Source organism: Triturus cristatus, chromosome 1_2 (genome assembly GCF_964204655.1).
Source record: "Triturus cristatus chromosome 1_2, aTriCri1.1, whole genome shotgun sequence".
Classification (NCBI taxonomy): Eukaryota; Metazoa; Chordata; class Amphibia; order Caudata; family Salamandridae; genus Triturus; species Triturus cristatus.
In genome coordinates, this window is record NC_140580.1 from 362,371,160 (window position 1) to 362,394,313 (window position 23,154).

The 23,154-nt window shown below is 43.0% G+C and overlaps 1 protein-coding gene across 3 annotated transcripts in view; it reads left to right on the forward strand.

Annotated features, from left to right (window-relative positions):
* The window catches only part of PER3 (period circadian regulator 3), a 560,237-nt gene that overhangs the window by 415,694 nt on the left and 121,389 nt on the right, over positions 1 to 23,154 (forward strand). For all 3 annotated transcript variants that reach the window (XM_085604511.1, XM_085604529.1, XM_085604520.1), the window contains one exon: positions 1,833 to 2,036. In XM_085604511.1, coding sequence (XP_085460637.1) covers positions 1,833 to 2,036 — 204 coding nt within the window. The remainder of the gene's footprint in view (positions 1 to 1,832; positions 2,037 to 23,154) is intronic.

The following is a 23,154-nucleotide window of genomic DNA, read 5'->3' on the forward strand; positions in this document are numbered from 1 at the left end:
CTCCCTTTTTCTCAGCCCCCAATTGATGGATTACTCCAACACTTTCTAGGAAGGAGCTGTGGTGGAAGAACACACACACACACACACACACACACACACACCCACCCACACACACACACCACACACCACACACCACACACCACACACACCACACACACCACACACACACTTTGTGAACAGTTGCCATTTCAAACCCTGGGCTACCTTGTTGCAGTTTGTATACTGCATTGAGTCGAGGAGGCTTAGTCTTGCCAAAATTTCCACTACAGATCCTGTGTTTAGAGAACTTGGTACTAGGGATCATCAGTGGTTTCCCTTTTGAAGTGCTTTGTAGCCCCTGTTTTTGCTTGCTCCAGTGACTGATCCTGACAGATGTCCGCTCAGATATCCAGTTTGGAAAGGAATGGCTGAAGAACATAGATGTCTAGAAATATAGGGTTTCCTTTCCCAACTGCCTTCTCCAAAGAAAGATTTTTTTGCTATTGAAGTCTTCCTCTTAGTCTGGAGGAAAATGAATTAACTTACCTGTAAGTTGAAGTTACTCACCTTAGTTATTCCTTTACTGTTAATCTTAAATGTGCCTTCCTCTAGGCAGTTCGGCACCACATGTGTATGATGTTCTTAACAAAGGGAGAATGCACCAAGGGAGGAAACTGCTTGTTGTTTAATTGATGGTAGGACCAGGAGATCGTTTATCTCCGCAGACATCAACATTTTCATGCACACGAAAAAAAACTGACCTGCATTACATAATATTTTCTGAGTTTGGAGGAACAAATGGCTGAAAATCGCATAACTGGTGAAGACTTACACGCAGGGTGCATCATATTTTGCGGGACTCCCTACTGATTATGGCTATTTTGGCCTTGTAGTGATGGACAGATACGGAAATAGGTCGTTGCTCACTGATTTAATTAATTCTAAGCACTTCACCTTGTCTTCACTGGTGAAACATGTGGGGAAGTTTCAGAGGTTCTATTGCTTTCTCAAATCTCATAATGCCTATTTGTCTGCAAACTTCTGTTTCAAGATGAATTGTGATTTTCAGCATACTCCAATGAGGGCCTTGTGTTGAATGGAAAGGATTCAGATGGAAACATAGCTCATTACTGAGATACTCTTAAGTATTTAGTGGGGTGATGCCCTTGCCCCATATTTCTGGCCACAAAATGCTTTGAAACTAATAGTGTGTCAATATTCTTATGTATCACTATGAACTCGAAGCAACCAACATATTATAATAATTTATTTCATATCCACAAAGCCCACCTCCTCTGCTTTAGTCTCCTAAGATTCCCTTTCCTGTGTTACTGAAGGCTGTATTCACAGCATGAGACTTCTGAGCAGAATTATAGGTGTTTCATACTGCCCCTCTTTGTAGTTTTCACGAGGACACTGTGGAGCACATGCGCTAACAAATGTGCTCACTATAAAGTCCTTGAATTTATCTGCAAACACTTGATATCAACAAGGATTTAATTGGAAGTCCAAGAAGGTTATAGAGGTGTGCACTGTATTTGGATTTGAAGAATAGTTATGGTTCATCAGTTTTATTAATAATGTGCGGTTGCATCTGTGCCTTTATCACATAACATATTCACAGTATTTAATGTGAAAGTGCTTACCACCAGCCAACAACGACAAGAAATTCTCTTTTTCAAAAGTTAGGTTCAAATAGGGATAAATAAATATATAACCTTGTATCTTTAGATGTATCTACAATTAATGAAGTCTCCAGAACATGAGCAACTGGGTCCATAAGTAACACACATGTATTTTTTGCTTGAGATTCTCCCCATAACTGACACGTTTTCTCCTCACTGTCTCTCTAGATGGTTCAACTGCTCCCACTCCAGTTTCCCAAAGCCAGATGTTAGCATGCCCGACCGGTGGGACTGATGCTCGAACAGAAGCTGCAGCTGCAGGAGCGCCACTGACTGACCTCACCCTGTCTATCAAGGCCATGAGTGTGGTTTCTGATACTAGTAAATGCAGTTACAGCAGCACCATCGTGCACGTTCCACATCCGGAGTCAGGTAATTTGACAATAATTTATTTTAGGTTCTTAATGGAATGGAGTTTGTGGGTGAGGACAAGCAATAAAAAGGGTGCAGTGGCATTCTGAATGCTGTCATTTTACCGTATTGTAACTCAATACTCTAATCGTTCATGACATCTTCAGTGTTCTGTTGGACTGTGTTAAAAAACTACCTTGATATAGACAGGTATTTTGTGACATTTTGATACTTGTACTTCATTACTGCAAAGTCAAGCTAATAGTCAGTTTGGCATTTGTATTTGCTGATGTGAACTAACCATTCACTCTTAAAATATGCAAACCATATCTCACCGTGTAACTCTTATTTGTACCTTCTAAACAAGGGATATTGCTCTGCACAAGAATCTGTTGGTATGCACATCTTACTGAATAATACTTAACTTTTAGTTTTTAATATTCTGTGTAGAAATGTACAATACCTTTATAATCTAAAGCCAGTGCCACTTTAAATGTGTCTTCATTTGGCAATAATAGCTTATTTAGCCCACATAGAGGTGTGTATTTTCGATTTTATTTGTGTAGCAACATACACTTTTAAGCAGAGGTGTTTTACTATGAACAGTAGTGGTACATAGCAACTTAAGCTGGTGGGTGGTTAACAGAAGCACAGGTGAGGAGTATGTGATTAAAGTTAATCAGGGTGCCTGTGTGTATCATCAACTGGGAGATGAACAGACATACAAGGATGCAGTAAAACTAAAAACATAATTGATAAATTATGAAAACAGCAGGACAATATAAGTAGCAAAGCAAAATAAAATAAATACAAACATTTACAGCATGTGAGGGACGTGAGAGGTTACGGTAACCTTTCCAGTTCAGGACATGGAAAAATTGTCTAATCCCATTGGATCCTAATCCTATTCCACACACCAATGATGCCGTCCTGCTTAAGATCATCCATATCTTATGAATCATAAGTTATGATTAGCCCTGAGCCCAACCATGCTGGCTAAGCACAGTAGCCTAGACCGAAAGCCAAGGACTGACCACCGTAATTCTCCATGTCATCAACTGTAGGACCTCTTAAAGAACCAGCTGGTTTAACAGCCTGTGAGAATCCATCAAAATCCTTGGAAACAGGAGTACCATTGAAGAATCCCAAGACAGTAATAGAACACCAGGTAACTGAAATTGAGCTCTCCTCAGCATTGTCTCCAAAACTACATTTGCTGACTGTCTCCTCAGCTGGGACGCCACTCTCCTTATCAGCCCAAAGATAGAAATACACATTGGCTATCCTTCCCTTTGTTCTGTTGGAAAACATCCCACTACGCTGCCTCTCGATCCAGAAGCCAACTGAAGTACGTTGGCAGCTGATGTTTAGGCGTGAGCTGAAGAGATGCACCTCACCTGACCCTTACCATTTTCGCCAGGCTTTTGAACTTACCTGCTTCCTGCATCCACTTATGTAGAAATCTAGATTTCTAGCCTGCTACCAGGTTCTTCTTCACCAGAGGTCTTAGTTCTCGAGCAACATCGAAATTTGCCTCTCCAGGCAGAAGGGCCAAAAGTCCTTGACCGGAGGCTCAAGGGAGTTGATCTGTTGCCCAAGTTATTTTTCAGACCCTTTCCTCTGGTACAGACAGGTGCTCCAGTCTAATTGGCTATCGTCTGGTTCTTTGACGTGATCTGGAGTGAACTCAAAGATCGCTCTCCCATTTGATGCTTCTGTGTGATCCAACCACCACTGGATTTCTATCCTGGCCTCCATGGATAGGAAAGCAACTCCTAGTACATGAGAAATTCCCTCAAATGAAAAGACTTTAGTTAAAGGATGACTTGTTAATGGAATGGCCCCGGAAACTTAGCCTAAAATGATTAAATAAGTCCCACCAAGGTGGTCAGTTGCAGCAATGAGTTAATGTCTTGCAGCGAGATTCTTTGGGTTCTCCTAATGGTCCCCAAGGCAGAGTCTATTTTGAAGCCTGCAGATGATCTGACTGTGCTGTGTCTGCAACTACTTGTTGTTTATGATGAACTCCAGTCTCAGAACTAGCTGCACCATCCATGCCGACCTTGACCTTAGAGGGCATGGGGACACCAAAGTAATATTATTGACATATACTTTCAATCCTGTCCTTATTTCCCTGGACCTCAAAAGCTTCATTACTGATCTCAGAAGTGGGGTGAAGCACCATCAGAGGCCATCGGGCAGACCGAAAACTCAAACCCTTACCCTTCCATAAACACAGCAGAAAACAGTAGTAAGGAGCATAGATAGGTTCAGTTACTAGGCATTCTTCATGTCCAGTCTGACCACTCTCTCACCTGGAAGCCCCACATTTCCAGACTCCCTGAGGTTGACAAACAGATGGTTGCCCCTTGTCTTTTTGTCAAGAATGCTTAAGAAACTCCTGGGTTGAATGGAGGACCATTTTACCTTCATGTCTGACACCTCCTGATCTATCAACTTCAAGTTTTCTTTTGAAAAGGATTGTATTTGAGGCCTTCTTGGCTGGTGTGAGGACCCAGAAAACTATCTGGAACCTAACCACCATTTACAAAACTCTCACTTCATGTGTAATCTTGTGACATTTATGCACAAAGGAAGCCAATCGATGGCTTTAATTGAGAAAAATGGTGAGTATGAATGAAAAAACCATTCTGTTGCAATAGCACCTTCTCTGAAACCTCTTTAAAGCCTCTGTTGGTAAAGAAATCCCCTAATCTCCTATGGTCTTCCTTCTGCTCAGCACACTCCAATCCTAGGCCTCTGTGGGAGCCTTGAAAATTGAAGCTGCTGGTGGAACATTCCTGGCTTGACCAGCATCTGCAAAAGCTTAGCGCTGAATACCATTTTGATAGAGACCTGTACTTTGTCTAGTTACAGTGGGAATATTCTAGAGTTCCTTTAAAAAGGGGTTGCAAAAGAGCCCACTTTAAAAATGTATCAGCCTCTGAAGTGGCAAATTTGTTCGACCTTCAAGGCCACCTTAGTAAGCAAAGAATGTGCTACACAGCCCAGATGCCATTTACATTGACAAGAATACATGTGGTACGCTGGGTCCATCCCTAAATAATTTTTGGGACTATGTGTGTGCCTGGCTTTCAGGCCTTCTTAGCCATGTCAAGGAATTTTATCATAGGACCTGCACCATTCATGTGTTTAACTTGCCATGCTTTGTGTGATCTGTCAGTGACATTTGTTGAATCTTAAAGAGATTAGTCTCTCATCTCTTTATCTTGAGGCTTTTGAGGCTTTTGCTGTCTGTTACTCACAAACGTAGCTACTTTGCCTCCTGTGGTCTTTTTTAAATACCAAGAATAGCATGCTTCATCTGTGCCAAACATATCAAGCATCTATCCTGTTATTCAGGATCACTACCTAATGGGCCACCAAGCAGAGGCTCTTAGAATCGGAAAGTTGATATCAAGGGGATTGTCCCCAATTCCCCTTTCAATACATCCAACAGATACCTGTCATCCCTCCCCTCCCCACTCCCCGTGAGGTTCCTTCTGTAGGGGGAATAAGTTTCAGCATAGCGGACTCATCGTTACAGTCAGCCTCCCTTTGGGGACAATGGGAACTGGTCACTTGTATTTCTAAGGAAGGCCTCCCTTAAAAATGTAAAAGCATTCAAGCACCCAGGGGTATCCTCTTCCTTTTTGCCTTTGTCTGTAAAGTGGGCTCCCAATGCTTCTAGGGTTCTGAGCCACAGAGACCTGGTTAGGTTATTTACTTTCAGCGGGATGTTCAAGATGGTTGATTACAGTAATAATTGCCTTCCATGGGGTCTCACTTCCCTCTTCACTGATCAATCAATCACCTCTGCAATTTACTCCCTTGTAGAGTAGCAGGAAATGTCCTCTTCTGCCTCCTAATAAGCTTCCTCCTGTGCACATTATGACATGGGGATATGAATAAAATAAAGAGATCCATTGATTTGGATTCTAAGATAAGGCACACATGACAAACCCTCAAGACAAGGGCAGTCTAAATGCATAATTAAATAATCAATTGAAGTCCATCATATAGAGGAATGCCATGTGCTATTTAAGGGTCCCACAGTCCACAGTGCAGAACAAAGTGCACATGTATTTCCTCCTGTGCTTGCAAGTATTTACAGACTGACAGAGTATCAAAAATGGGCGTGGGAAATAGACTCAGATAGCAAAACTCTCACCAGGTTACTGTGCTAAAGTTTGTATTAGCACATTATGTGGGACCAAGCTCCTTTAGCCTCACTCTTATCTTTAATTGGCTTGCCATAAAAACAGAAGAGGTAATATGCCAGAGACACTGCACGCAACATGCATGCCTCAGTGGCACCACACTCTGATCATGTGACAGACCCTGCTCTCCAATCTCCAGTACTGCATGTGAAAGACGTCTCAGCCTCCACGCGACCGTTCACCACCACCCGTCACTCCCCATGATCCAAAGAAGAGTCAAGGTTTCGTACAGGAGCCCCTGACAACGTGACACCTGCAAGGAAAAAAAGGCCCAGTTTCACCTCCTAAGCACCCATAAACAATAAGTCATTCAAGCAATACACAACAACATTGCTAAAGAATTCAAAAATACATTGTGAGTCATTCTTGTAATACATCACAGCAGTTGGGGAGGCAGACTTTTATTCCAGAGTGGGACCAAAGGTTACTCAGTGGTCACAAGTGCAGGCTACGTTTCAAATTTGAGAAATTACATATCTATCTATATGTAGTTCTGTGTGAGTTGGTTAGCCCATATGAAAGCCATTTTCTGGATGGCTAACACCATTTTGCCCACTTGACAGACCTGATCTCAATTTGGCAGAACTTTGGATCTACCAATGATTGTTTATTTGTTTTAATTTAGCACTGATTTGTTAAAAGATGATGCCAAAGGAGAACATGTTATTTTACATTCATGCAGTGGCCATCATTTTTATTTCTGATTGACAAAGGCTAATTTATTTAACCTTTTTGTAATTCAAATGCTGTTGAACTATAAAAAAAAGCCTGTAACCCTGACAAATGTCCCAACAGACCAGTGTCTCTTAAAACCTTGTAAGGCTGAGACAGTCATTCACATGGTGGGGCAAAGTGATAATATGAAAGGCTCTGGAGTAGATATATATGCTTCCAATTCCTTAACTTTTATTAGGAGAGAAAATCAGGACAAGCCTTTTACTTTTTGAAAGGATGTGGCCAGGAAATGGGGTCCAGTACTTTTTGTTTGTGAAGGAAAAAAGTGTTATCTATAGGAAGGTGAAGCACTTGCCTGTAACCCTTGTTCTCTTCTAGGGAGATCCTCATCAAATTCCTAAGAACTGAATAGCTCTGCTCACACACGGGGACCCTGGAGCTCTTGTAAAATACATATCTGTGTGCATATGTGAATCTACAAAAGATGTTTACACTCAACAATTGCCACCTATAAACAGGCTAAGAACTTCACATTTTATTTTCATTTTAAAAACAAAAAACATTTTCTTTCATATTGTTCACCATAGAGTACAAGTGAACATAGCAAAACTTTCTCAAACTTTCTTTAAAAGGAAAAGGAAAGGAAGGACAGAATTAGTCAATAGGCTGTAAGTAATATATTCAGTTAATGCAACTGGCACTGTGCCTTTAAGTACCTCCAGTAGCCTGAGTATCCCATCATTCCTCACAAGTGACAGTTAGGTCAGGCCATTTTTACAGGACAATATAGGAACCTGAGTTAAATTTAATGTGGACTGAAGTATTTCTTGTGCAGGGAGGTAAGAGGGTTGCTTATTACTTTGATGAGGATACAGCCTGGAAGAGAACTAGGATTACAGGTAAGTAACTTTTCCTTCTCTTCCAGGGGATCCACATCAATAGTCATAAACACTGAATAGACTAACAAGTGCATCCCTCAAAGAGCGGACAACAAATAGATACAATCCCAATAATTACCCAAAAGTATTCCTCAGTGATGCCTGACCCACTTGAGTATCTTCCCTGGACTCTGAATTTAGACAGTAGTGCCTAGTGAAAGTATGAATATACCTCCAAGTCGCAGCTTTGCAAATATCTGCAATGGAGACATTCCTAAGAAGGGCTATAGTACCCCTTTACCTTGAGTAGAATGAGCTTTTGGCCTACCAGTTAAGGGTTTCTTTGCCAATTGATATGCAAAAACTATACAGGAAACTATCCATTTTGGTTTTGATTGTTTTGTAGAAGGCAAACCAGCTCTTACTGGTCTATAGTGATAAAAAGCCTATCTGATTTTCTTATGTGTCTAATTTTGTCCAAATAGAATTTCAACACTCTTGATACAACAAGGGAGTTTAGAGGTTTCTCTGCCAGAGTTAAAGGACTTGGAAAAAAAGTGGGCAGAGAAATAGTTTGCGTAATGTAGAAATCAGAGACTACTTTAGGGAGAAAAGTAGAATGATTTCTCATTACAACTCTGTTTTTGGGAAAAAACTGTGTATGGTTCATTTGCAAAGAGGGCCTGGATTTTGCTTACTCTGCATGCTGAAGTAATTATGACTAAGAAAGCCATTTTCCATGTAAGGTGTTGTAAAGATGCCTTGTAAATAGGTTCGAAAGGAGGCTCCAAACATTTGGATACAACAATGTTAAGCTCCCATGGGATAGAAGGAGAGGGGAAACCTTCTTAATACCTTCTAAAATAACTCTTCACTACACTAATGTTATAAAATGAGGTTAGTGAAAGGGATTTTCTGTAGGTGGTTATGGCTGCGAGGTGTACATTAATAGAGGAGTACTGTATATTACACTTTGCTGGATGAAGCAGGTAAGGTAACAACACTTCAACATGACAAATGGATCAAAATTGTTTTTAATACAACAAATACAAAATCTCTTTCTTTTCGAAGCATAGGATTTTCTCGAGGAAGGATGCTTAGACTCTCTCAAAATGTTCATACAATCTTGTGTAACCCTGGGCATAGTGGGCGTAGTGGGGCTACGCGGAGCGCCACGGAGGTTAAAACAAACTCTGCACACTCCGTGTAGCTCAGCTTGCAAAATAGTTAATAGGGCAGGTGGGAGGCGCGGGGGCTGGTCTACTCCACCCCACCGCAGAGTGTGCGGAGTTTTGCCTACTCTGCCTACTTCGCGGAGCGCGGAGTATGCAAAACTCTGCGCACTCCGCGGCAGGAGCGGAACTCTCTGCCCACCCTTAAACTTGTGGTAGATTTAAATGGCCTTATTGTAAGAATTCAGGAGCCAAGCAGTCACTTGCAATGATGGACGATTGAGATGGAGAATCTGACCTCCCAACTTGTGACGGAGACCCGGCCGGCCCGGCAACCTCTTGTGTGGGCGCTCAGTGCGGTGAAGAAGGTCCATGAACCACCATTGACAAGGCCATGCCGATGCTATTAGTATCATTCTGATCTTGAATTTGTACAGCTTGATCAAGACTGCCGGAATAAGAAGGACCTGTGAAAAAGCGTAGAGCAAATGTCTTTGACCAGTCGATCAAAAGTGCATTTTCCTTCGACCCAGGTTGGTAAAATCTGGAGGCTAGGTCTAGCCATTTTTTGTTTTCTGCACCTGCAAACTGGTCAGTTTGAAGATAGCCCCTTTACTGAAACATTTCTTCCAGTGCTTCATTGTTTAGAACCCAGTTGTGGTTGTCTTGAATAATATGACTGAGGGACTTTACTTCTGCATTTTGAACACCTGGAAGGTGCACTGCTGTAATTTTCAAGTTCCTCGCTGTGAGCCATTTCCATATGATCTGTGATTTAAGGGACAGGTGTCTGGCATGTGTCCCTCCCTATTTAAGGTAATGCATTGCCGCAGTATAGTCAGTTTGAACTTACAGTGATTTCGTATTTATCGCAGGGTTGGAATGACTTCAGTGCTGTGTGGCCCGCTCTTAGTTCTAGGAGATTGAGCTGGTAAGAGGCTTCTGTATTTGACCATATTCCTTGAATCTGTTAATGACCCATGTGAGCACCCCATGCTTGGAGGGAAGCATCTGTGACCAGAGTTTGGGTTGATAGATCCTGATGGAAGAGGATTCCCACTTATAGATTTTATTTTTCAAATTGGTCCACCATGGGAGAGACAGGAGTGCAGACTGCAACAGAGTTAGTTTCTGTTACCAGTTGTTCAAGGTCTGCTTCCACTGATCCTCCAGTCACTTGGAGTGGTCTCATGTGGAGTCTGGCGTGGGGAACTATGAATATGCAAGATGCCATTGATTGCAGTAGGGATGATATATGTCGAGCTGAAGGATGATGAGTTTGCAACAGGGTGACACATTTCAGGCGGATAGATGACAGTCTCTCCTCCGAAGGATACACTTTTGTGGACTGGGTATCTAGAATAGCACACAGATAGTGTTTCTTTTGGATAGGATATACTATTAATTTGTTTATGTTGACCTGAATACCTTGTGATGAGAACATGCCTAGACATATCTGGAAATGCTTGAGAGTTGTTTCTGAGGATGGGCTCTTTATTACCCACTGTCTAGATAGAGGTAAATGAATATCTTTTGCTCTCTTAGATGCACTGTGAAGACAGCCATGTAGTTAAAAAATGTTCTGGGAGCTGATTTTAGCCCAAATGGTAGAACTGTGAATTGAAGTTGTTTGGAGCCTACTACGAATTGTAACAAAAGTTGATGTTTATGTTATGACCGGTATGTGGAAATAGTCATCTTGTGGGTCTATAGTACACATACAATCTCTTTGTTGTAGCTGGGGATATATTTGGTCTAATGCCACCATCCTGAACTTTTCTGATTTTTACAAATTTGTTTTGGTTTATTAAGTCTAGTATGGGTTTGAATTCTTGTTTGGGTCCTTTTACCTGAACCAAAAAGTATCAGGAGTAAACTCCAAATCCTTTGGATAGTGCAGAACCTCCTCCACTGCGTTTATCATCAGTGTGCTGACCTCCTTTAGAAACCGATCTATCTGATATTTCGATGGTTTGGTTGGTGGTATTGTAGGCGGAGAGGATATGACCTTAGAGAATGTCAATTATCCACACTATTCAAGACCCATTTGTCTGTGGTTATTTGATGCCTATCTTTAACATGATTGTGTATACTTCCTCCTACGAGAGTAAGCGACAGAGAAGGAGGAAGGAGGAAATCATTGTTTTGCTGGAAGTTTTCCTGCATCGGAGTTTGTAGTTTTTGGAGACCTCCTTTGCCTCTAGAATATTTCCTGTGGTGGTACTGTTGCCTAGGTTGTTGCTGCAAACAATGAGTGGTTTGAACTCTCTGAGGGAAGTAACACCTGTAGAAAGGCCTGTATCGCCGTATGAATTCCTTTCTCTTCTCCAGACCAACTACTTATAAAGTGTTAATTTCAGACTTCATTCTTGACATTTCATCATCTGCATGAGAGACGAATAAGGCTGAGCCTGAGAGTGGCAAATCAGCAATTCTCTTTTGCACTTCCAGTTTTAGGCCAGTCAGTCGCAGCCAAGAGTTGCGTCTTGGAGAGATGCCATGGCAGTACCCATGCGCTGTTAAGTCTGACATATCTGCTGCTGCCCCAGTGATTTGGTTTAAAATTAGTATTCCTTTATTAAGAAGCTCTTTGAAGTCTTGCTTATCTTCCTTGAGGAGTTTCTCAGAGTATTTTTGTAGAGTCCCACTCAAAATGATCATATCTTCCCAAGAGGGCTGTCGCACTTGCCACCTTCATGATTGTTGCAGATATTCCGTATAATTTTTCTGCCCAATGAGTTCATCCTTTTGCTCTCTTTGTCTGGTGGGGCAGTACAAGTAGGAGCAACTGTCTGTGAGTTTTTTTAACTGCAGCTATAATCACTGAATCTGACATAGTATCTTGCCTTAAAAAAAGAGAGTCCTGATCCAGTGGTTTGTACTTCTTTAGAAGTTTGTAAGAAATGGACCTAATCATTGCAGGCATCAAGAATAGCTGCATTGCTTGCTCTAAAAGACCTGGGAAAAAAGGCAATAAACTTCTAGAAGTGGTTCTTTGGAGTAAAGTCTCAAAGATTAATAAAGATGAAGTAGTCGTGGTGGACATTGTGATGTTCAATTTCGTAGCACCCCTCACTAATACATCATTAAAGGTTGAGAGATTTTTTACTGGAGGGACTCTAGCTGGAGGAGTGTCCATGAGGGTTGGAGAGTAATGCCTTATAGAAGACTATGAGGTAAATGAAGGTGAATATCTCCTATGGTCGATTGAGACAAAGCCGATCTTGTTCCTGATCGTCTTGAATGAGAAGAGTCAGATCTTGTAGTAGATGATTTTCTAGATCTAGAGTGAGTTTAATGCCTTCTTCTCAGTTATCTTGGTCTTCTTGGATGGGATATCAGTCTGACTGGTGACGGTGCAGAACATTCTTGGAGATGACACTGGCCCAGGAGATAGCGAGATGTCTCTGGTGTGCTCCTTGAGGGCAAATACGTTTGAGAATACTCCAAACCAGGAGTACCCCTTCTCCGCTAACTTATGTCTTGCAACCATCTTGGTAACAAGTGGGATGATAGAGTTCTAGATCTTGATGTCCCAGATCTTGACCATGACTGATGTGACACTGACAGGTAAGTCTTGGACGTCCAGGTACTCAACAGAGATGGAAGATGCTTTGCCACTGGCAGTGGTGTCTTTGATGTGGAACTTGGTAGCATCTTCGACGTCGACAGAGGCGGCCTTGACGTCGAACTTGGTAGTGACATCGAAGAGGAGGCCCTGATGTCGACGGGAGAGGCTTTGTGGTTTAATGGCGGTGTCTTTGACATCAACTGTGGATGTATTGACCTTGGTGGTGTCGTAGATGGAAGGGGGCTCATTATTGACGGGACTGGTCTTGCCTTTTTTGGAGGAGTTCTTGACGCAGATACTCGCCTTGAGATCAATCGACTTTGGGCCTATGAAGTGGAATGGCATCTTAGCATCAACTTCGATAGAGTACCTTTTGACGGCGAATAGCTAGGCAGGTTTCTCGACGTCACAGTCTTCAACGTCATACTGCCTGATGTTGATCAAGACCAATATCTTTCCCCTTGATGCCTTCTCTCCTTGGGTCTGCGTCTAGGGACATCCTTGGAGTGGGAGAAAAGCTCCCTGGTGGCAGACTGACCTTCTTAATGGCTTCTTGAGGAACCAGTACTCTTCTGTTGTTTTTCTTGCTGTTTCTCCTGTTGTCCATGCAATCTGCTTTGTTCTCTGTCTCTTAGTATTCTTCTGGAGAGTTTTTTTTACAATGTCTGCATGAACTAGGATGGTGATATTCTGGAAGGTAGTGGATACAGACTCTGTGTGGATCTGTTTGGGCCATCCTTTTTCCACAGAAAGGGCACTTCACAAAAAGTGAAGGCATTCTGACAAAAAAAATCACAAGTCAACAAGAGGATCTCAAACGTGAGATGCTATTCATGGGACAGTATTGTGTTTATGAAATCTCGATGAAACTAGAGTTCAGATACCAGAGTAAGACGAGGTGATGGGAAAGCAGTATGCAAATGAGGTGTAACTAGACAGCATGTGGAACCATTTATTTTAAAATGTCATGTTTTCTTAGATTATAGAAATGTTTACAATCTGAGGTACCGGCCGATAAAAAGATTTTCCAATAATCACAATTTTTTGGGTCATGTGCCGAAATCTTAGGTCCGTGAATTTCAAGATAAAAATATGTACATTTCAATGTCTTAATAGTAAAAGCTGTTTCTTGAATTATGAGGTAGAATGTACTTCCTCTACTTACCCCAGCTTCACTCCCTTCACTCTCCAGCCATGGAAAAAGTACCTTCCTGCATTGTGCAGGAGAGATTCGTACCATTGCTGATCTATGTGTCTAAAAGTCAAGGTTGTCTTGTAAAGTTGGACAGCTGAGAAGTATACCCAGATATGTGGGTGACAAAAACATGTCTTCAAACATGTGGGAATAGGTCTATAAACAAGACAAATCAACCTTAGCCTTGCTAGTCAGTAGTTCTGTCAGTCCCAGTAAGTAAACACACGCAAGTGCGTCATCCGTTCAACAAACACTAATGTGATAGTCCCACCCTCCAGTACTTCCCTACAAGGTGATAAGTCCCTTGCTGCTTATTTGGCCTGTCGGCCTTAGGGTGGTCTTCCTCAACTTTTTGCCTTACTTCTCCATTTTTGCTGATCTTGTTTTTGTTGGCCTTAGGACTCTGTGCACTTTACCACTGCTGGCTAGTGCTAAAGTGTGTGCTCTCTCCTTTAAACATGGTGAAATTAGCTTACACCCAATTAGAACATTTAGTTAACTTGTAAGTCCCTAGTAAAGTGGTGCCACCTGTACCCAGGGTCTGTCAATTAAATGCTACTAGTGGACCTGCAAACTTTTTGTGCCACCCACTTAAGTAGCCTTTTAAACATGTCTCAGGGCTGCCATGGCAGCCTGTGTGTGCTGTTTTACACCAGCATGTCAACCTGGCAAAATAAACCTTTTTTGCCAGGCCTAAACCTTCATTTTTAATACATAAACGTCAGTCATAGGGTAGGCCCTAGACAGCCCAAAGTGCAGGGTACGGTATATTTAAAAAGCGGGAAATGTACTTTATACTTTTACATGTCCTTGTAGTGCATAACTCATAATCGTAAGATAACATTGGGTTAACCTATTACATTCAATAAGTGATCCCTTTCAATTGGGAACACGAAGGAATGTCAAGTTTGTTGTCTAAAGAATAGCAATTTAATACACGCTTTAATGGTAAGTTCAGGTATGTAAGTCACAATTCTGAAAATGCCACTTTTTTTTTAACCCAACCATTTAGTGCCGGGTGCTGGGTCACATGATAAGGTGTTGCTGGTAGTTGGTATTTGTTTATTACTCCCAGACAGTGAGAATAAGGGGGAATAGTTGTTAGAAGGATGGGCCATCTCTAACTTGATGAGGGGAAGGAGCTGGCACCTACCACACTTGCTCATCACAAAGACTCTGCCCAACACACTCAAAAAAGAATTTTGACACTAGTCTTTTTTGACCCCAAACAAGCTGGGGCAAGGTTAGGGAGGCAGGAAATCCCAAACACTTCTGAGGAGGGGAACCTCCAGACCCTTCACCTACCTCAAAGTTTTCACCAGGTTTAAATAGTGGACCCTCAGGCCCAACTTTTCAGTACTGAACCTGCATCTTGCACTCAGGACCACCAGAGTGACTCAGTGGGATAGTTGGCTGGCCTCTTGATCAGAGCCTCGGGCACAGAAAAGGCTCCAACCACTTTGAACCCAGGACCTGGACTCTGTCTGTTGCATCGCAGCCTGCAGTCTCCTCAAAACCGCCACTTGGCAACGCATCCTCGATGCATCGCTTCGCATCGCAATCCCTTTGTCAACGGCATCCTAGACAACAACGCAGCACTCCTCATCACAGCCCCGCAGCTTCTTCAGAACTGCAGGTTTGCAACGTATATTTGATGCAGGACTTCACAGAGGAATTTTTGATTAGATAGAGTATCCACCAGAAATACCTTTGTCAAAGTTAAATAACTTGTTCTTCTAAATGGTACTTCTAACCGCAGCTTCTTCACCTTGTGACTAGATACCAAAGCTGTACCTCCATAAGCCGAGGATGGTGTCTGTAGAATGGCTCAGATCCAAGAATTCATGCAGGTTGGACCTGAAATATATGATGCAAACCTTAAAGAAAAAACATCACAACAGTTAATTTGAACAAGGATGGCTGGTCCATCAAATGTATACAGACAGAGAGGGCTGACATTGACTTGTGATGGGTCTGTGTGACAGGTACCCCACCAAGCCTCAAATGTCTCCTATCGCCAGGCGTATACTGATTTCTGGCAGCCAGGATGACGGCAACAACCTTGGAAGAGAGATCACAGGATGTCACCTTTGGACGCTCAGGATCCAAGCACAGAAGTGCAAGTTGCGCAGGGCTGGGTGCAAGTTCCTGCCCTGCTGCTGTGACAGAAGATCCTGCTGAAGTAGCAGCCTGATTGGAGGACAGATTCTCATGCCCAAACGTTCCAGGCACCAAATTATCCTGACCCATTGCGGGGCCTCTAAGATTACTTGTGCCTGGTCATTCTGGATATTCTTCAAAACTCTGCGCAGGAGAGGTTGTTGTGGGAAGGTATACAGGAGTCCTATGCTCCACTCGAGGCAGAACGCATCTCCAGGAGAGAGCCTTCTTGGAAACTGCAGCATACAAAAGCATTGATATGGCACATTCTCGGCTGTAGCGAATAGATCGAGCCATTGTTCTCCACATTGCTGGAAGACACCCTGCGCCACCTTTGGGTGTAACTGACATTTGTAGTCTGCTAGGTGCTAGGCTGACTGAGTTTGATCACCCTGGTGTTTAAAGATGCTGCCAGGTGGTGTAGGATAAGGGAGATGCCCTGACAATTCATCCAGTTTCTGACACAGGACCCAAGGCCCAGCCCGTCCTTATTGTTGCAGTACCACATGGAGATGGTGTTGTCTGTGAGAATCTCCAACTACCTAACTTTGATGGATGCTAGGAAAGCCTTCAACTCCAGGCAGATCACCCACAACTTCAGCAGGTTGAAGTGGAGCTGAGTCTCCCCCAGAAACCAGTGTCCTCTGATCTTCACTACTCCCATGTGGCCTACAAAACCCAGCAGTGATGCTGCGTAACTACCATCAACTCTGGGTGGGGGAGGGAGAGGGATCTTCAACTGGTCTAATTTTGGTTGAGCAGCGACCACTGCAGATCTGATGTAGTCTCCTCTGAAACCTGGATAGAGTATGACAGATCTCCTTTGTGCTGGGGTCATTTTGATTTCTGACCTTACTGTAGAGCTTGCATGTGCCATCTGGTATGGTCGGCGAACAGGATGCATGAGGCCAGAAGACCAAATATCATCCGTGCCACCCTTATTGAGACCCAGGAAAGAGACTGAAACATCAGGTTCATAGCCTGAATGTCCCATACTCGTTATGTAGAAGGAAGGCCTGAAAGTGCTTCATATCCAGAATGACTCATAGTAAAGGAAGCCTCTGCAAAGGAGTCAAGTGCCACTTAATCAGGTTGATTGAGAATCCCAAAAGTGTCAGGAGGTTCGGCACAGTCTGAAAGTGGTCCACGACTAACTGTGGTGTTCCACCTACAGCAGCCAACGGTGTAGATAGGGAAAGACTGGGACCCCTGAACTCTGAAGATGGGCAGCGACCACTGCCATCACCTTTGTGAGCACCTGAGGGGCCCTGGTGCACAGAAAACAGAGTGCTGATGGCCCACTTAGACCTGCAAGACACCTTTTATCACATCTCTGTCCTGAAGTTCTAACACCACCATCCAACATCTGGTGTCCAGGACAGATATAACCTGGGCCAGCATGTGCTTCTTGAAATTATTCTTTCACAAGTAGGCATTGAGAGGGCAAAATAGGACAGAAGCCTCTGTCGTTCTTCGGTAAAAGGAAGAAGCGGTAGTAAAAGTACAGTCCCAACTTACTCGAGGGTGCCTTCTCTATGGCTCATTTGGCCAAATTGGCCTGCCGGTCCTTTGGCCAAATGGACAGATGGTCCTGTAAAAGCTGCTATGATGTAGGTGGCAGATGCAGCTTGTCGAGATGAGATAGCAGTACCTAAACCCAGTGGGATAATTTGAAGGACCCACCTGTCGGATGTGATGCTCTACTATTCCAGAAGGAATAGAATGATCTTGCCTCCTTCAGCATGGCTGTGTCCTGCTAAGGGTGTGCTAATGAGGTTTAGAAGTAGCAGCCAGAGGGATGGGTGTTGAGATGTATGCTGCCCCTGATGGCCTGGTTCTTGTTTGTTTAGCCCACTGCCCTGACCTCAAAAGAGCTGGGAGGCTGCTGATATGCTAAGCCATTGGCACGTCCCTTAAAAGGGCAAACGCCTTGGGGGTGATTGCCGAACTGGTGCTAAAAGGCCCAAAGAGCATGTTGTGGTTCACCTCTCTTAACAATGCTGCAGGGCCGAATCCACCTTTTCTCAGAATAAGAAAGAACCATTGAAGGACATGACCATTAGGGAAGCCTGGATATCACCTCAGAAACCTGTGGATCTCATCCATGCATGGTGCCGGAACACCACCCTTCTCCCCACAGCCCTTCCCTGATACATGGACGGTTTGAGCCAAAGAAGCCCGTACGTCTTCTGGGATCACCAGTAGAATCTCACCAACCATGTCCCAGAGTGCATGGGTGTAGCGTCCTAGAGGTAGCTGCCTTATGGCCTATGTCGGGGCAAGACTGGCAGATGAAAACATTCTCTTGCCAAATGTTTGGACTCGCTGTCAGGAGGAGTAGTCTAAAAGGCGTTGAGTTCACTCTGCTGGTGGGCGTCTACACCACCAAACTCTCAGGAGTTGGATGCTGGGTTAAAAAACATCAGGCTCACATGCAGCTGGTCTATTGCGATAAAACATGGGTTTGCTCACAAGCGTATTAATGTGGACCATATTCAGGGCAGAAGAGGTATGGTCTGTGCCTGGCAAGGCTGAAAGTTCACAGTAAGGACATTAGTTTACACTTCCATAATGGGGAGGTAGAGGTCAAGAACCTTAGCAACTCTCCTAATGACTCGCAAAGAATGTACTACCCTCAGTTGCTGATCTGTGGGGTAAACCAATCAAGTATCGAGTGAGCTATCCCATCCAATGACATGTTGCAGATATATGTACAAGTTATCCTCATGATAGGGCGGGGCAAACTGTTCTTCATCACCCCCATTGTCACATCAATATGGCTGATTCTGGTCAAAGTCCGAGCCAAAAGGTTGGTGCAGTGTCTGTGCATGGTGCACGGTAATGATACAATGTCCAAGTCAGAGGGATTGAGCATTGGCTGTGCTTGATAGAAATCTGGGTGCAGCCTCTGGTGAGACGAATTCAGCTCGAAGTCCGATGCTACAATAGGTTGTGGATCCTTTTATGGTGCCGGAAGAGTCTGTAACTGCATTGATGTCCAAGGGACCAGTACAGATTTTGGCACACGACCCGAGGTTAGTACCGACACAGGTGCGAAACTAAAAACAGGATCAGAGGTCCCAGACGGCACAGAGGAATGGGTAAGCCAATGGTAACACTCCTGAAGTTCCCTGCGGATCCTTGAGGCCCAAAGGCCTACTGGTACAAGAAGCATGCCAAAGATGCACACCATGTCCTCTCTATAGGCTTCACTCTCCTGCAACGTCGCAGACAGACTCGGAAACTTGATGTTCATCGAGACAAGGGTTGGAATCAGCTCCTCAGTAGAACAAGCGAGACCTGGATTTACGATGACACCCTTGCACCTTCTCTGAAGATCAAGAGTGGCAAGAAGTGCCCAAGTGCAAGTTGGACATTTTGTGTTTCCTTTTGTACTTACCCGAAGACTACGACCATAAAGATCTGCCGCAAGAATGATTTCAGAACCCAGAGACATCCGTACTCTAAGCTTAGCTCAGGAGGAGGACCTGTGTGGAGTTTCACGGTTTTGCCATGTAGAGCTTCACTTGAGTTTCTTGTATGGCATTCTGATTTGTCTGGCCTTAGAGTTGTGCACCGAACCCAACCACCAAAGGTACACCTTTTGGGGATCTGTTTTAGACATCTGTTTGTGACAATCCCTAAAAGGTTCAAATCCTATAGTCTTAGGGGTATGGTGAGATGTCTGTCAGATTTCACCTGGGATTTTTACATGCCTTACACAGACAAAAACACATACACTCTTTCATCTCTGTTTTGAAGGCCTTAAAAATGTTGGTCAGTTTGAAATATTTTGTGATTTAGGTACCCCTAACACTCCACACTCTTCTCTCCTTCCACTGCCCCCTCATGTCCTGCTTCTCATATAATGCATGTTAACTAGAAATGCCAGGTTGACTGTTGGAAAATGTGAAGTTCACCCCCTCCACCTCACCCCCATCTTACTGACCAAGCTACGCCCCTGGTTGTGAAATCTGCAGTTAGAGGTATTTATCAGAATTGGCTGTCTAGGTGGGACAGTTCATTCTTAGACTAATTTGTGTTGTTCTCGCTTGTAATGCATGTCATGAGCTCTCTGCAAAACACGATTGTGGAGGTGTTCTTCTTGGTTTGTACTTCTGCTCGTGTTTTTTAAATATAGTGACCATTTTTTCTATTTTTTCTTATCCGAGTTTTTTGACATTTGTAAAACCTTTTTTGGAGAAGGCTCTGATTTCAAGTGATTAATTTACAAGGCCATATAATTTCACGACAATGTATATAAAGAAAGTAGTACAAGTATTAAATATTTTCTTGTTGACCATTTTTTTATATGAGGAAATGCACGCCTCCCTGCTTCCTCAAGCCTGTGTGTGTCTGTAATCAATCACGATCTATGGAAATGGTACATGGTTCAGCTTCGATTATGCAAATAGAGGTGTTTTAGAATAACTACAAAGACACTTAATTTGTCGTTATGGGTTGAAACAGCATGTGATGTCACAACCGAACCTATATGATTATGTTGAATTGAAGAGACCGGATAGATGTTTAAATCCTCTTACTTTAGACGCATTCAAAATTAATGACTTTCTTCTTATGGTCTTCCTTTGATAATTTCTTTGATGGAAAACACATTTGAATTTATCTTGAGTATGCGAAGCATGAATTCCTCGAGTGTATACAATAGGAGATGTTGGGAGAGTTTTTCCAATATTGCATTTGGTGAAAATAAAAATATATACACTTGCATCCGCAAGTAAGTGACACGATTGTGTAAGAGCCTCGTCCTGCTCTTTTTGTGTTCTCCCAAATACCAGTATGTCATCAATGTAGTTGAAAGCATATGTAACAGGTTGAATTCTTCTACGTGTAACATCTTGAAATATCTCCGCAGGGGATGACACTCCAAAATTCAACATTTTGTATCTGAACAAACCAATATGAGTTTAAAAGGTAGTATAATACCTATAGTTTTCTTCCAGCTCGAGTTGAGTGTATCCTTTGCTGAGATCAAGATGGGGAAAGACCTTGGCTCCATTCAGCTGCATGATCATGTCCACTATGTGTGGACCAGGATGTCTTTTTTTCTCAATTGCCTTGTTGGCCTGGCACGTGTCAACACAGATGCGTACTGCACCTTTAATACCCTTTTTTGTCAGTACCACTATGGGCGAAACCTCTGTGGAGCGCTCAGTGTTGTCATGCTTCAGCAGTGTTTCTAGCTTTTCTCAACAGCTCCTTGCAAATTAAAAGTGATTATGCAGTGTCGCTGGGAAACAGGGCGAATGTCTTCATTAATATCAAGTTGCAATTTCATAGTCTTGAGCCTTCCTAGGCCATGAAACAATGATGGGAACGGAGTCACAATTTCAGATTGAGCATGCAGGTAGCTCGAAAACCGTGGATTGGTGCTTGCACGGACGTTGCTTAATGTCGCAATGTTGCTATGAACGATCCTTGAATTTGCAATGGTTTGGAGGCAGCCCACTTGTTTACCTTTGTGTTTGATGATCTGAGACGTGGCACGGTCGACAGGCTGTTAAACCTTTCAACAGACATGATGTTAATCGATGCACCACTGTCTATGGTAAACATTACAGGGCAACTGTTGACTTTTATTGTAATCTTAGGACAATGTTGAAAAGAGTTCTGTTGTTTGCTTGTTGGTTGGTTTTGTCTTTGGTTTTTCTTCTCAAGCAGCCACACCTACGGTGTCATGTCATTCTTCGGTCGAAGCGATCATCTCACATTCATCTTCTTCATCGGCGCTCGGTAGTGACATCGAAGACCCTTTGTAGGACGAACTTGATGACTATCAACTTTGGTTTCTAATTGCTGTAACTGAAGTTGCTATTTGGCCTTGTGGGTAGGGCGAAAATGCTTCTGGAACCTTCTTGCGTCGATTTTCTCTTCTCAATGTAACGTAGTTGGTTTCTCTTTTGACTTGCAAACCATTATGAAGTGGTTTTCCTTCCACAATCTTTGCATGTCTGTCCAATGGCTGGACATTTATTTTCACTGGGAAATGAAAATCCTCATCAGAAACCCAACTTTTCTATCTTTGAGGACATCAACTTGCATATATCTACCTTGTGACTGTGTCTGCTTTTCACGATGAACGCCAATTCACTCTTTCCTGTTCTACCTTGCATGTTGGCAGCCTGTTGATCCGTTCTTTTATCAGCTCTTGCAGCCATTAGTATTTTCTCCAAACTGAGCTTCTGCCCCAACATGTTTCTTCTGAACCTGTCTGAAAGACAGCCATCGATGACTCTGAGATGCACGGCTTCTTCGTCATTAAACTCACTAAGCTTACAGTGTTTGATAAGTGGGTTGAGTCTTTTAACAAACTGATTCCATCGTTTCACCAACTTATTGTCCTGCTTGATTAAAAAGGTACCTTTTGTAGTCCACATTTGGCATTGGATTGAACTTGGCTCCTAATGCTTCTTTGATTTGACAGTATGATACTGTATCAGTCTGTGAGACTTTCTTTATCGCTTCTTTTACTCCATCGCCAGCAAGGTTCTCTAAGTATTTAATGATTTTCTTGCCGTCTACTTCTTCTAGGGCCTCTATGAAGTAATCAAACGTCTTGTTCCATGCAGTCAACCTGGTGCCAATATTCTGCTTTTTGGGTGGTCTCCAATGGCAGTTTTAGGAATGCGGCTGCATGTACTCCATGTCTTCTTTTGCAGCCACTGAAAAATTTCACTATTGCGAAGGCCCTGTTGTTTCTACAGGAGCCTGCTACCTTGTGGGCACAACCCCTGTGTTTGCTCTTGAGTCGTCTCGCCCGATTTGTAGGTTGTAAGGCATTTTATCTGTCATCTCCAGTGAGTACATTTTTTGTTTCTCGTACCTGGTTATCACTGCCTTTAGCGTTGTACCTAGATGTTGCTGCCTTTCGCGTTGTACCTGGTTTTCACTGCCTTTTGTTTTGTACCTGGTTGTCACTACTTATAGTGTTTGCTTTGCATGGATGATGGCTCTATGTTATAAATATCTGACTTGCGCTCTGGAGCAAACATGCACCGCCAAACTATGGGATAAAGATCTGCCATACATTTTCTTTAAACAGGCACTAAAAAAGGGGGCTAAATTTCATTCATTAATTACTGACAAAGCCATTTTTTCAGACCGCTCCCATTCTTGGTTCGTGATTAACAGTTATAAAAAACTCACACCGGCTGCCTACTTAGAAACAACATATTCGGTTTTCATCAAAAAGAGGCTAATGGCCGTGAGATTCGGTAAATTACCAACTCTTGCAGACGAACCGGTCT